This window comes from Syngnathus floridae, chromosome 5 (genome assembly GCF_059516105.1).
Source record: "Syngnathus floridae isolate MCC-2025c chromosome 5, RoL_Sflo_1.0, whole genome shotgun sequence".
Lineage (NCBI taxonomy): Eukaryota > Metazoa > Chordata > Actinopteri > Syngnathiformes > Syngnathidae > Syngnathus > Syngnathus floridae.
This window is the reverse complement of record NC_142417.1, coordinates 15,232,501-15,247,634: the sequence shown is the minus strand read 5'-3', so window position 1 is coordinate 15,247,634 and position 15,134 is coordinate 15,232,501. Positions and strand designations below refer to the sequence as shown.

General features: G+C 40.5%; 1 protein-coding gene and 1 long non-coding RNA gene across 4 annotated transcripts in view; one reads left to right on the top strand and one right to left on the bottom strand.

The window, feature by feature from the left end:
- Positions 1 to 243: 243 nt before the first annotated feature.
- Positions 244 to 15,134, bottom strand: part of LOC148398376 (NMDA receptor synaptonuclear signaling and neuronal migration factor-like) — a 35,438-nt gene continuing 20,547 nt past the window's right edge. For both annotated transcript variants that reach the window (XM_088376628.1, XM_088376629.1), the window contains 10 exons: positions 14,901 to 14,953; positions 12,623 to 12,712; positions 11,949 to 12,076; positions 11,759 to 11,842; positions 10,858 to 10,891; positions 10,571 to 10,641; positions 10,011 to 10,090; positions 9,137 to 9,239; positions 5,657 to 5,732; positions 244 to 4,512 (listed from right to left, as the gene is read on the bottom strand). In XM_088376628.1, coding sequence (XP_088232754.1) covers positions 4,415 to 4,512; positions 5,657 to 5,732; positions 9,137 to 9,239; positions 10,011 to 10,090; positions 10,571 to 10,641; positions 10,858 to 10,891; positions 11,759 to 11,842; positions 11,949 to 12,076; positions 12,623 to 12,712; positions 14,901 to 14,953 — 817 coding nt within the window. In that variant the 3' untranslated portion in view covers positions 244 to 4,414. The remainder of the gene's footprint in view (positions 4,513 to 5,656; positions 5,733 to 9,136; positions 9,240 to 10,010; positions 10,091 to 10,570; positions 10,642 to 10,857; positions 10,892 to 11,758; positions 11,843 to 11,948; positions 12,077 to 12,622; positions 12,713 to 14,900; positions 14,954 to 15,134) is intronic.
- Positions 6,889 to 15,134, top strand: part of LOC148398375 (uncharacterized) — a 30,025-nt gene continuing 21,779 nt past the window's right edge. Inside the window, exons 1-3 of one of the 2 annotated variants that reach the window (XR_015858679.1) lie at positions 6,889 to 7,060; positions 7,176 to 9,760; positions 12,019 to 12,103. This is a non-coding gene — a long non-coding RNA (uncharacterized LOC148398375). Of the gene's footprint in view, positions 9,761 to 12,018; positions 12,104 to 15,134 lie in introns of both variants that reach the window. The other variant, XR_015858678.1, reaches the window with a different exon arrangement.

The following is a 15,134-nucleotide window of genomic DNA, read 5'->3' as shown; positions in this document are numbered from 1 at the left end:
GGTAGGCAAAGTTACATAACACCATCTCTGATTCAACCTTTCTGGTTGACCAGTGTTACTGATGCAATTTTAATGCCACAATCGCAAAAACCTTTGGAGTTCAAACAAATGTGCCTGACATCAGACATGATGATCAGCGATGATCATAAGCTCAGTTCATTGAGGTTCAGATGACAAACTCTGGGCAGTCTGCTTTTTGTGCATTTAGTGGCACCACTTCATCAAGAACAAGACAAGATGACAAACTGTGTGAAACTGAAGTTTAATGAACAGAAGCTCAACAATTATTTCTCTCACACAGTCACCAACTATGCACATTTACCAATACATTATTGCTCTTCTAGATGTTCAGATGCAATACATAGACGCCTTATATTCAATCAAAATAGGACTTCAAAAGTGAGCTACCCAATTTTCTATCTTCAATCACAGTTTATGAAAACATAATGGAAATAGCTGTTGCGTCTCCCTACACATTGTCTCTATTCATTGGCTTTTCAATGACAGTGATGCTAAACCCATACAAGCAGGCATTTCTGTTTGTGATGATGATCTGTGTGTTCCCGTGTTAAATGCTCAAAGGTCAGTCTTTAGATGGCTCTATTGAAGTGAAGCCCAGTTTGATTTATATTTTCACTTATCCTACAAGTCTCTGGACATTGAGATCTGCATTACTTTGCATATGTTTTGTTAAGAAACATCCAAAAAGATTGCTAGGGTCTTGTTTACACGATTTTGGAATGACGTTTGGTCCTCTCCTTAAAATGTATCTAATCGTGTTGCAACACATCTTTCAATAACGATATATATTGATGATTACTTCTGTCATGTACAACAGCCCAAATTATTCATACGCTGGCCAAATTTTGAGTTAAAGTAATTTTCCAATTAGGCGAATGCGTATATTTTAGCTGAGAATGACACAAGAATGTGTGAAGATATTTAAAGAGGTATTCACAAAAATGTTCACCATATTTTGTTCTACTCTACATAATTGTATAGTATTTTACAGTTGTTAGTTGCTGTAGTTTGGTATATTATGGTTTAGATTATTCTCGAAATACAGTCATAAACAATGTTAATAATGTTCCCTCGCGTCATAAAATGATGAATAATGAATAGTCAGAAAATACATTTAAGAAAGACAAATTCATGTTGGCATTTTGTCCAATGGGTAAATAATTTCATCAAACCAATCTGTCTGGCCTCTAATGAAATTGTATAAAACGATGTTCGGCTTTTCTCTGTCAGAATTATTATTATTACGAATCAATACCTGCAGCAGCAGGGTTATATTGATAACATAATTCAGGATGTTGCACTGACAGTTGCATTGGGCTCTGAGGCTTGACTTTAGAGGCATCAGTAAAGTGACAATTCTAAATCTTTCTTTCCTGTTCATCAGAAATGAAAAATTGTCTTGGACAATGTCATAACTCTTAAATGCTAATTAATTGAATCATTATACGTGCTTCAATCGATGTATTGCTATGGAATAATAATTCTAGACTTTGTGAATACACACATTTCATCAAGAAGGAATAACATGAATATATATTGACAATTGTTTAGTTTGCACATTACAGTGAAGCAGAGATTATTTCTATTACTAAAGACAGACAAGACAAGCGTGTGTGTTTACGTAACAGTATGCAAAAACCAAACAACACAAAAAAAAAACAGCTTCAGCTTTGCCCAAAATGTATACCCTAAACTACAAGGCAGTGGATCATTTCGTACAGAAACATTATATAGATTGATGATTTCACACCGAAAATCTTTTTACCATGTGACATTACTCAATATATAGATTAAAGCAAAATTGGTCATAATTACTTGATTTAAACAAGCTCACTAAAAACCTTTAGAGCTAAACATTTGACTGCCAATGTGAGTGGTGTCTCCAATGTTACATCCTTTGAAACAGGATGTTAATCTAAAGTCCATCTGATCCAACACAAGTTTTATCATCAAATAGTCAAACAGTGTGAACCAAGCTTACTTCCAAGACCAAGAGCGCAAGTCTTTCTAGTCACTGTGTCATCTATATGCGTATAACTGGCTTAAAAAGAGCAATGATACTTTTGTTGTCGCACACAGTGTTGGCAAAGTGACCTTGAAATAGTAAAGTTACTTTACAGAAAACCTGACTTAGTAACTAAGTAAGCAAGGAAAACGCAATGTAACCGGTAATATTTTTAAAAGGAACTGTAGTTAGACTACTAATGAAACAGTAGTGCCTTAGATTACAAGTTACTTTAAATGACCGACAATTTTGAGGAACCGGTTCCTAATTTGGAGTAATGTGTTGTCGCTCGTCACTGGCAACACTGGTCGTGTCGTAAAAAAAAAAATTGGGTACTCTCAGCAAGTTATCTGGAGACCTAAAAGAAAAGAGTACCTTTTTGTACAAAAAGTTGTTAAAATCTTGGTGGGAACACGCTGTTTTGACACAAAAAATACCTGTAATGAAATAGTCATGATGGATTTTTTGTCTTTCTAAACACACAAACCAGTGTAGCACAACAATACTTCACAAAAGTAGAATCATTGACACATTTTTAGTATACGCAACACTCGCAATACACAATTTACGTTTTAAAGAAATACTCTCGTGGACAGTGTCAATGTTGAGGAACATAAAAAGGATGTTTTCGTTACAGCATCATATTATGTTGTCATTCATTCACTTTAAAGGGAATCAAATCAGACATTTGCATTTCTTCATTGTCATCCAACATAAGCGTCCACTCGAGTGCATACATACCGCATATGTGCATCGAATAAATAAAGGTGCAGACCTCCTTTCAATGCAATCAAATCAAAAGAGGTGAATAGAGACAAGGGAATAATCTACTTTCAGACTATCTCAACAAAGAGAGATAGAGCAATGTATCATCAAAGTCACTGTAGTTGACACAGCACCAATTGCCTGATAACATCAGTCGCTACGCTACACATAAAGCACTTTTTCTTATTGTATGTTATAAGTAAATCCATCTAGTAGCTTTGATCTCACAATATTCTATAAGTAGTATTTGGTCATTTAACACCGACTATTTCAGCTGTACACAAGGCATTGCTGGATAAAACAGATTCACTAGACAATGTACAATATTCAGTTACAAAACATGTTTGATCATGTCGGCTACAAGCCCAAGTGTAATATGAAGAACTTACTGCAAGTCATCTCAATTTGGCTGAATAGGCTTTCACCTCTGCTATGTGTAATATGGACGGCACAAGACAATGCGTTTATCCGCAAGACAAGCTGGTGCTTCCCTTTAAAAATGGCAATACAAAACTTTTAACTTTAGGGTAGATGTGTTATATTTGCTATTAATCACAAATATGTTATAAATAACAGCCAGGAAGATTCTCCTCACTTTGAGGCTACTCTCAAATTCATAAAAATATTACTGAAAATCACATATGCTATCCGATAGTTAAAAGTATTAGTGTGATGATCTACTAATATACCACTTGCTTATGAACTGTGTTGACAACTTGCATGCAATATAAACACATGTAAAACCACCCGCTGAACATCTCCAGAAAAAATAGTTTGTGCTATTGCAGCAGGTGAATATAATATTGTAATGCTACACAAGATAGAGCGCTACTTCAACTGTCTTGTCTGGCAAGACGGGTCTAAAAATGTAGAGAATGACCAACTCTAACAGTTGGACCATCCTGCTTGACGTGTGTGTTGTATGAAGGCCGCCGTACCAAATGTTGCAGTATGAGCAGTGAATCAAAGTCAAAATATCAAACACTGGCTTTATCCTGAGTTACTACAACAGTCTGTACTAAATTCAAATACATAGGTTTTCAAGTAATTAAAAAATAGTTACATTTAATTTATTAATAAGACTAAATATTAGTTCATTTTTAATAACAGCAGAGAGATGCGGGAATTCTATTCTCCTATGCTCCAATAAGCACTTGCTTATTTAAAGAAATTAAACAAGCCTCCACCTTAAAAAGGATATTTAAAGGTGAGAAAATAAAATCACCTTCAGTAAGAAGGAAGTGCCATTTCTTCTGCCGCTCTATAATCAAACTTTCTCCACACACTCGGAAATCTAACTAGAGTTAGAATGTTCTGACACATTTGGGCTTAAGATGAAAAGTCCTTTTCTTCTTCCCCATTTACTTGTCTTTCTCATTCTACTTTCTCTGAAAGATTAGCAGGAAGGGTAAGTGGATAGAGGCGAGAGGGTAACCCACTGAAGCTGAATCTACTCGACCCCTCTGTCCCTTCAGGAGAGAGCAATAAATCCCAGCTGAGCTGGTGCTGCTGCTCCGACTCTACCTCCAAGCTGCTCTGAGGGCCAGTCCACAGCCTCCGTCAGAGCACATAGGCTCAGGTATGAGACAACTGGCCAACAAGCCAGAAAATGGAGCTTCATCATCACAGCAGGTCATCGTAGTCCAACATTTTCGAGTGCTGGCGGCTTTTCCACAGGCGAAACAAGCGGAAGTTAAAGTACATCTCAATCATCTCTTTACCTAGAGAAAAGAAAAATCAAAACATGCCAATTAGAAAACTTTTGGAGAAGCCGACTCCATCACGGTCGAGTCGCACTTGCAAAGTAAGGTATAGCATTAACAAGTTAAATATAAGATTATGGTTAATTTCATTATTCAGGTCCGACGATTATTTGTTTTCCTTGGGAGAGGTAATGGGGGTAATCTCAGGGGTTCCACAACAAAAAAAAAACTTTCCAAACCTAAAATATTCTTCAGAAAACACAGATGAACATTCATTGTTTGTTGTTTGGGTTAATCAAAACAAACATTCAGACATTCAAACATTATTGATGAAGCTGTGAGTCTCACCTCTCAATCATGGGAAAATAAAGGATGACTGATGAGTGGCGCAGAAAGGCAACACAACACACACACTGAGTGTTGACAGTTCACAGAAGAGAATACAGAAATGGAAACATTTAAAGTAAACTTGTCAATGCTCAAGTACACAAGTGAAAAATAACGTATTATACACAATATGGCGCTTTGTACACTTTGACACTCCGAAATAGGATTTAAAAGAGGAAAGAGGAGAGGCTTGAGAAATCCTGAGATAATGACATTTTTATTGAGAGAATAATTAGCAGAGCATCAATAGCTGTGAAAAATGACAGATAGATGAGAGATGTGCACGTGGCACACCAGAGTTCATGCTGCTCATACTCCCTAATGCCCTTTCTTCATCAATAGAAAGGCTTCCTGACACTGACTAATGACAGTGATGAAAATCCACCAGTTGAAATTGTGAGACAAATCAATACTGTCTGTATTTATTTTGAAACGGGCATTTGATGGCTATTTGACTGCTTCATTGCTTGTCAAGGATGCAAATAGTTTGCTCTCTGATTGTTAAAGTCTGGCAGGGTTGAGGACCCAATGACAAGAATGCAAGGCAAAAGTGATCTTAAAAGCATTTAAGTTCAGGAATGTAAAAAAAAGGAAATTAAGGCACTATGGACACAAGCATCGACACAGGGATGTGACAACTGACAAACCACAAGTATTATACTTATTCCGAAACAGAGAAAAAAAATGCAGTTATTCCGAAACAGAGATAAAAATAGTGCAATAAATGGCTATGCAGTTTACAAACTGGTCGCGTGGTGGTGTAAAATGATCTCACCCTGTGCTGACAGTTCCAGAGGGGACTTGAATTCAACAGAGGATGGTCTCATCAGCCTCTTCAAAGTCTGAATCAACTGCAAGAAGAGAGGACAGATGGAGAAGATATTTTTAAATTAAAAAAAAAAAAACGTGATTATGCAGGGATGGCTGTGTCATGCGGTCGCGTTTATTTTTTCGGTTTTTTGTCTCGTCAATTGTCGTAACTTTACTTCCGGTTTTATTTTGTCATCCCTTCCGTTTCAGTTCGTGTTTCCTTCCTCGGTGTTTGGTTGTCTTGTCTTCCCTGATCCCGATTGTGTGCACCTGCGTAATCGACACTAATTGTCATCACCTGTGTCCCCGCCCTTTTGTGTGTATTTAGTCCGTGTCTTCCCCTTGTCTTGTGCCAGTGTGTCTTGCCTTGCCCCGACCACCAGCGATCCCTTGATGTCCGAACTCTCTGTAAGAACCCTCCTTTTTGTCTCGCCACCGAGCGACGCTTTTGTTTGTGCCTTGGTCTCCATCGCCCTTTTGTCTCGCCCCAGTGCGACTCCTTTAGTTGGTACTTTTTGCTACGTGTTTTCCCTCGTAAGAGGCGTTTTGATTTGTACTTTTAGCCTTTTGACTCGCCTCAGTGCGACACCTTTTGTTTGTACTTTTTGCCACGTGTTTTCCCTCGCAAGAGGCGATTTGATTTGTACTTTTGCTCAGTGTGCTTGCTGGAATAAATCCCAGAAAGAAACGACTCTGCATCCGAGTCCTCCGTCTTGTCCCCTGCCTGACAGGCTGTGATAGAAGAGGCCCAGCAACACTTTGGTGGTCCTCAAGCAGCATGAACTGTCGTTGTAAAGGTCATGGATCTATGCTTAGTCATGACATTTAGTGATATGTCATCAATAGAGAGCCCTATTGCTTAGCCTACACTACATACAGTGCTGCCCTTTATTTGTCAAAAGTCACCTTTTTCAAATATGACACAAGTTCATTCAGTGAAAATGAAGTAACTGAAAGTAAATATATATATATATATATATATATATATATATAGAGAGAGACCAATGTCACGCGTCTCACATTGTATTTTGGAATATTGATAATTTGATAACTTTTTTCCAGCATTCCTTGTCTGCTTTTCTGTGCTTGTGTCCACCTATTAACTGCCTACTACCACACTAACCTTCCACCCAAAACGTGACAAGCTGGTTATAAGCTGCGTCATCTGAAGACAGCTCACGCTATTAATAGCGTCGACCCAGCTGAGCTTGCAGTAGCACGCACAGGCGGCAGCGACTCGATTTATCAATTATGACAGTGCTAATATCACGTATTCACTCTGGAACATAAATACATAATTTTCAAATTAACGTCTTACAGCTAGTTATAGTCAACAAAACAAAAAGCCTGATGATGGATGTCTATGCAGGTGAGTAACTGTTTTCTTCCAAGACAATAGATTATCTTGAGCTGCCATAACGATGCTACACAGACATTAGGCAGCCAAGTGAGAAATGCATTAATATTCCTTGGTTTTATCCCAGACTGTCACCTTCCTGGAAGATGCTGCTATAAACAATTGAAACATCAATGTGTCATTTAGTGAAGGTGAACGCCTCAAGGAAAGAAAAGTTAGGTCCAATTTTTTTTTCATGAGCTTCTCCTTGGGCCACCTTGAAATGTAAACAACTTCATTGCTGAGGACAAATGTTGAGCATGGAGCACATTTTAACAAATACATCATCAAATTTGTCACAACAATCCGCAGCAACTTTGTCTTCGTAAGAAACAACAAGTGTTGTCATTTTGCGGTTTCTTTCCCCAAAGAGCAGAGGCAGCTGTGGAGCTTCTCTCCCCTGACACGATCACTCCCACTCACAGCCCGTCGGTCACACATCTAGCAAGCTAGATAATGACTTAAATAGTGCTGCTAATATACATTCATTAAAAAAAAAAAACTATAACGTTATAATTAGTTGTAGTAAATAAACTAAAGATGTTTAGCTCCAGGAGTCTTTGCAACTTATATTTTGAGAATGAACAACTGACAGCTGTACTGCATGGAGGATGAAAACTTATTTTTATTTTTACTGCATGTGATATTTTTGTTTTTCATGTTAATATGCGGTTCTTGATGGAACAAGCTGAGACACCCGTGCTGTAGGGCACGATGTGTGGTAAGGTAAGCGTCTATGAGCTTCAGCCTGCTCCTTCTGGGCTCTTTTACCATGTACGGAATTTCTATATGTTGTCGCGCATTTGTGTGATCAGCACCAGGTCAGCTATTTTTCTTCAACGCGCTCCTCTCACTGTTCTTTCAGCACCACGGTCGCAAATTTCTTTCAGCCACACCTTACCCGCTCCAGGCTTATTAACTTACTTATAAAACCCCTGCACTTTGTTCTGTTCCCAGTTTGCCTGATTCGCTGTGAAGCAATACGCCTGCTTGTTTCCTGCTTGTTTGCCTGCTCTGCTTCCTTTCCTGCGAGATCTGACCACATGCCTTTTCCTGACTCCGAACTTGTCCTTGTCTGCCTCAATGACGTACGACGCCTGCTCGCTGACCGGCGTGTCAGCTTTCTTGTTGCACCTGCCCTGCTGGAGTTCCAATTTCCCCCCTTTTCCTTTTTGTTAAATAAAAGTTCGTATTGAACATGATTGCCCTGCCTCGTCTGTGACAGTATGCAAATGCTTTGTCTGTAATGTACCATGCCCAAATTGCACATTATGGCATAAAACATGTATGTTGTGGACAAGGTCATTCCCTTGAAAAGGAAACATAGGGTAGAATTTTCATAAAAATTAATAAACCCATTTATCATATAGGATGGAAAAAATTGAACTTCCCCTCCTTGAATGACCAGCAGCCGCCACTGCTGTACAGTAACTATTTTCTTGTGTGGGCATATGCAATACGTGTGAGTTGCTTGCGTATGGCAAGCGTGCATTTGACTCTGTGGGGGTGGATGGGCAATAGCACGGGTAACAGAGGAGGTGGGAGTGTGTAAATAAGTGTAGGGAGCACATAATTGCAAGAAAGGTCACAAAGTCCATGAAATGGGTGGGCGTCAAGGAGTCTGTTTTCTTGTCATTTCAAAGTGTAGTGTATGTGTGCGAGAGCGCTTCCTCATAGTACTACTCCCCTGCATGTGGGAGCCTGACAGCAGGATAAGAACAGTAACTAGGCAGCCAAGACATTAAAAGGTCATTGGTCACAAATGACACACACTGTACAATTCCTAAAATAAACAAACAAACAAACAAACAAACAAACAAACTAATAAATAAATAATTTTCTTAAGTAAGCCTCTGGGCTATAGAGCTGAAACAAACAGCTTGCCCGATAATTGTCATACTGCTGTTCACAGCATAATGGCATTTACATAGCATGTGTGTATTAGCACTCTCAGCACACTCTGTGCATGCGCACATTTGCAGCACTTTTTTTATGTTCAAAAGTGCGTGTGGAATCTCAAGTCTTAGTCACGACACAAAGACTGATTACCTTTTCTCCATTTGCACTGCCGAGAACATAGCAGCCCATGATGTGGATGAGGTTGGGCTCAGGGTTCAGCTTACTCATCAGCTTGCCCAGCTGCCGCCAGAACCTACATGTAGAAGAGAGGTTACAAAATCAACGACAATGGGGCAATTCAGACAAGAGAGCTTGAAAGAAGGCTGAGGAAAAGGGAATCATTTTTATAGTAAATGCCTCAAATGTGTTTATGATTGATGCAATTGCATGATGGCTGATGCAATAAAGATTATTGTATTAATGTTGCATTGATGAAAAACACATTTAACTGTTTATTTTACTATTCTTTCAGATTTTTTATATTTCTTTAAGCAAAATACTCAGGTCAAGTGTATTTAAAATATATAGAACTGTCACGTCTCGTCCCCAACTGCTCCACTATGTGTCGTCTTGGTTTCTGTCTGTGTGTTCGCCCCTCCCCTCCTGTGTGCGCATGATCAGTGTGATTATTTCCACCTGCCTCTCGTTACCTGTCATGTATATAAGTCCTGTCTGCCCCTCACTCCCTGTCGGATCATTGGTTGCTGTCGTTCGGTGTTGGAGTTATGTTGTGTCAACGTCATGATGTCTTTTTCGTTCCAGTTGCTGTCATTGGTAATGTCACCCGGTCATTTTGTTTCACGTCTTTTTCGGTCAGTCTTGTTGTTAGGTTTTGTTAATGAGTCATGTCGGTTGCCGAGTCTGTTAGTTTGCCTTTTTGAGTTCACCAATAAACCCTGGTCCAAGCTGCACTTGGTCGTCCTGCTCCATGCTCCACCCGACCGTGACAAGAACATTTATTTTTGGATGTAATATGATGTGTAGTATACATTTATATATACTATCTAAATGCTCAAATGCTTACTGGATCATATCCTCCTCTTTTTCTACTTTGGCAAAGGTAGCCACTTTATTCTTCAGTAGATACAGATGACCGGGTCCTCCCTGGGGAAGGATACATTTTAAGTCATGACACAGGGCAATCATCATCTTTGTTGCGACACAAAAAGTGATATGGAATATACATATTCTTTGTTTTGCTACCTTTCAAAACGTCTGACAGTGGCAAACAAACACAAAACAGAGGACTGCATTGCTTCAGATGGAGCTTTTTATAACTCGTTATGTTAATAAATACCAGGAGCCAAAGAGTTATTTTTAACATTAACAGTAAGTGTCAAAATTACACCATCAGTACTTTTAAGATTATCACGCAAATATACAGTGATACCTTTTTGACAGTGCAAAGATAATTGAAACCTGAAAACCCCCCAGTATATTTATACCTAAATAACATGTATAGTGGAACAAATCATCTGTCATGGCTGCCCGGTGCAATAGGATGACTAAGTAAACAACACTGTATGTCACATATGACCAATAATGTCATAACATTCCTAAAATCCTGCCCATCTTGTCACTCACTTGGCAGAAAATGAGCATGTTCCAAATTTTGCAGCCTTTTCTGTAGGCGGTCAGCTTCTTCTTGATCTCCTCTGAGTGTCATAGTGTGAATGAGAGAGAGAAAGCAAAAGAGAGAGGTGTTACTTTTCATCACTCAAATGATGAAACACATATGTTGTTTGTCCCTTGACAGTATCATGTCAACTAATGAATCATTTCAGTGCCTCAAAGTGGAAATATGGCACCTTGTCCTTATCTTCATACAGCATCGTGCCTGGTGCTAAAACTGCAAAAGACGTCATACTCACCAAGGATGTCGTCAAATGTAGCGTGCTCGTGGTCCTGAAAATTGGAGAGGAGCAGGCGTTGTTTCACCACATTGAGCAGAGAAGTACACTGAAAGATGTCGTTTTAATAAAACGCCACCACCGATAACATTTAATTTAATGAGTGTGTGGCCTGTTACGAATTAATTAGCAATAAAACATTTTGAATAAATCAACTTTCGGCCTATATCCCAATCCCCAAGAAGATGCACTTTATTGATCTATCCTTTATCCATCATTGTATCTTTTGTAAATTAATGAATAATGACAAGCTCATGCTCTCTATGCCCCCGTTGAGCATTATAAATAATACATGTATGTATTCATAGGAAAAAAACATAATTGAAATCAAACAAGTCCCAACAGCTTTGTTTGCCTGCTATGAACTGCTATGCTATAATGCCATGAGTTTCCAAGGCACATTTCACATTGGAAAAAAAATATCACGGTGCACCACTTAGCAAAACAATTCGCAAAAAGTGATTTTACTAGTTAATTATGCACCTTCTGGCATCTAGTAGAGAAACATTTGACTGACATAGATACAAGAACAAAATACATTTTTATTAAAATGTTTGTCAAAATAATTTACAAAAATGGCTAATTTCCTGTGGCATCATACATTAAGCTGTGTCTAATATTTTGACTTTTTTATCAGTTTGCCATTCTACTCGTTTCTACAAATACCCTTAGAAAGAAATGAGCATCATTGCCAGCTTCAGTAAAGTCTGGCTTGGACTAACAAATGAACTATGGCGCTATGATAAAGTTGGATGATTTTTTTTTTTTCACAAGGCTCAAAATACTTAGGTCTGAAATATATACTTGAAGCACACTATGACTTAAAAGTGGGTCTGTAACACTTATACTAAGTTGTACTCACATAAAGAATTGGAATGATGGAAGGGTCATCCCTACGAATAATGTTTGGAACATATTCAGCCTTTGGAACCTTGGAGGATATCAGCTGTGGGAGGCAAATAAACATGCAGAGAGCCACATATAAGAATTACTATATACAAATCATATTCATACAATAACAACGTTGCTGACAAGTGAATTATGATCCTCACAATGATTTTAGGTGGGACAAAGTCATCTCCTTCACATGCTACTCTCTCCATCTCTCTTTCATCCCCCCAGTCAACATCCTCATCCAACCCTTCATTGAGGGTCCCCGATGAGGTCTGGAGATCACCACCTGGCTCAGACACACAGGAACAAAAGGGTGAGATGAAAGGAGAACACAAACGGGATTAAAGAGTATGTGCGCCATTTAAAAGTGCTGCACCTGTCATTTTATTTAAGAATAATGGGGTGGGAGCTCACAAAAAAACCTCCCTAATGACGCAAGACTGTTGCAAGCATCTACAATACAAATGAACCAGATGGAATAAACACAATACGAGAATAAATACGAGATCAAAAAGCAGTGAATGCAATAGTGAAAATAATGTTAGCATAGTTTCTCAGCGGGTGATTGTCATGGTATATTATTACACATGATATTTAAAACTATACTGACAAGAGTTTCCGAGTGAGCTGCATGCATTTTCAGCCTTCGTTTTTCTACCATCTCCATGCATATGCATTTTAAGTAAGTGCCCCAATCTTGTTTGTGTAAGCACATCTTCATCGCCCTTGTGAAATATTTGAATAGATTCTTCTTGTGTTTGCAAGCATTATAGAAAAAGTGTTGTCTTTGTGTGTCCACGGGCAAGTGTGATGGAGAGGCTTGCTGACTCACTGTCTCTGGAGTCATGCAGTGAGTCAGGCTTGACAGGGGTGGGATCACTCCATGAGCGGCTGAAGCTCTTGGCTCTGCGGTCGGCAAAAGCTGATGATTTCAAGAGAAAGTCCGTTACTTACAACTCACGTGTACTTTTACACTCAGCACAGTGAGCCCTAAAGAAATCCAGCAAAATCTTTTGCAGTGATTCAAGGAGGAACAACATTTATCCTGATGGGTATTTGTCTTGAGTGATTTCAGCTAATGTTGTTATATTTAATTTTCTGCTATGAGCCTGTGACAATAGTAGGATAACTTAAAACACACTATTGATTAAAAAGTGAATATTTGGTCGTGACTTCAGACTTTGGTAAGTTAATTATGTGCTGGAGTGCTGCCAAGATACTGTGAGACCACTGCGAGGTTATCACAGCATGGAAGTTATAGATGCAATAGCACATGCTGTATCTATGACAAGTACTGACACGTATTGTACTTAGTCTCTCACAAATCAAGTTTCATTATAGTATTTCATTTTACCATACTATCTCTATCTCCGATGGGAAATTCGTTGCACAAAACATTATAATGTTGCAAGAGACAAAGGGACATAAAGCACCTGTGTAAACATTTTTGGAATTTGGAAATAGAAAATTCATCTGAGCATGTGGACAGCATTCGAAATATACACAAAGTTGTTCAAATGGAGAATTGACAGTGATGCAGACGTGCTAACAACTGCAGAGTTGTGCTGTCTCGGGCCTCAATCGATGCTAAAAAATGTTTCTAACCAAACTAAGATGACTGAAATACCAGGCTGACATTTTCCATATTCAGTGGAGGCAAAATAAAAGGAGGTCTCAATGATTGGCGGAAATTAGCTATTCGCAGTTGGGCTCAAGCCCTTTACTCCAAAAAATATAAAACTGTACATAAGCTAAATTACATATACCGTATTTGCCGGTGTATAAGTCGACTCGGTGTATAAGTCGACCCCCTACAATTCGACGGAAATTTACGATTTTGTGATATATCCTTTGTATAAGTCGAGCTCAATTGTTGCATTATATTAAACTTCAAAATTCAATCAGAAATATGCGAAATTTATTGACGAAATGTGTTCAAATTCCGGGAGGACGTGCGCATGCGCAGTGGCCGGAAATAGCTCCAGCCGAGCGGATCGGCTGTTTATAAGCACCGCGGAGGAGATTGCGGAGCCTCATTCGACTTCCACTGGCCGGCGAGTTCGCGCACGCCGCCCGGCACCACCGGGAGGCCGGAAATAGCTTCAAGCCGAGCGGATCGGCACTATATAAGCACCGCGGAGGAGATCGCGGAGCCTCATTGGACTTCCAGCGGCCAGCGCACTCGCGCACGCCGCCTGGCACCACCGGGAGGCCGTGCGCACGCGCCAAGTGGCCGAAAATAGCTCCCGCCGAGCGAATCGGCTGTTTATAAGCACCGCGGAGGAGATCGCGGAGCCTCATTCGACTTCCAGCGGCCGGCGAGCTCGCGCACGCCGCCCGGCACATCCGGGAGGCCGTGCGCACGCGCCAAGTGGCCGAAAATAGCTCCCGCCGAGCGGATCGGCACTTTATAAGCACCGCGGATGAAATCGCGGAGCCTCATTCGACTTCCAGCGGCCGGCGAGCTCGCGCACGCCGCCCGGCACATCCGGGAGGCCGTGCGCACGCGCCAAGTGGCCGAAAATAGCTCCCGTCGAGCGGATCGGCTGTTTATAAGCACCGCGGAGGAGATCGCGGAGCCTCATTCGACTTCCAGCGGCCGGCGAGCTCGCGCACGCCGCCCGGCACATCCGGGAGGCCGTGCGCACGCGCCAAGTGGCCGAAAATAGCTCCCGTCGAGCGGATCGGCTGTTTATAAGCACCGCGGAGGAGATCGCGGAGCCTCATTCGACTTCCAGCGGCCGGCGAGCTCGCGCACGCCGCCCGGCACATCCGGGAGGCCGTGCTCACGCGCCAAGTGGCCGAAAATAGCTCCCGCCGAGCGGATCGGCACTTTATAAGCACCGCGGATGAAATCGCGGCGCCTCATTCGACTTCCAGCGGGCCGCGCACTCGCGCACGCCGCCCGGTTCAAATTTTCTAAGTGCAACGCACAATGAGATGCATGAGAAACGGCCTCGGTTACCATCACATTTGAAGCGATGAATACGAAGTTAAATTTTATGACTCGGTGTATAAGTCGAGGTTGATTTTTTTCGGTCGATTTTGGATCGAAAAAGTTCGACCAATACACTGGCAAATACGGTAATATTTGACACATATTCACTTACTCTGGACCTTCATCCTTCGGCTTCCCACCATCCTAAGATGTTTGCGGAAGTTTCTATCGTGTTTTGAAACAGAAAAACATGACAGATGTCAGTATATCAGCGAAAAAAGTCCAGTAAAATCTTTTGAACACGCAGATGAACACACAATGCAACTGTTGTTGGGTCTACAAAAGTGAGTGCCAATAGTGTACATAGTAGCATGGATCAACCCACAATGTAATAGAAGACCACACA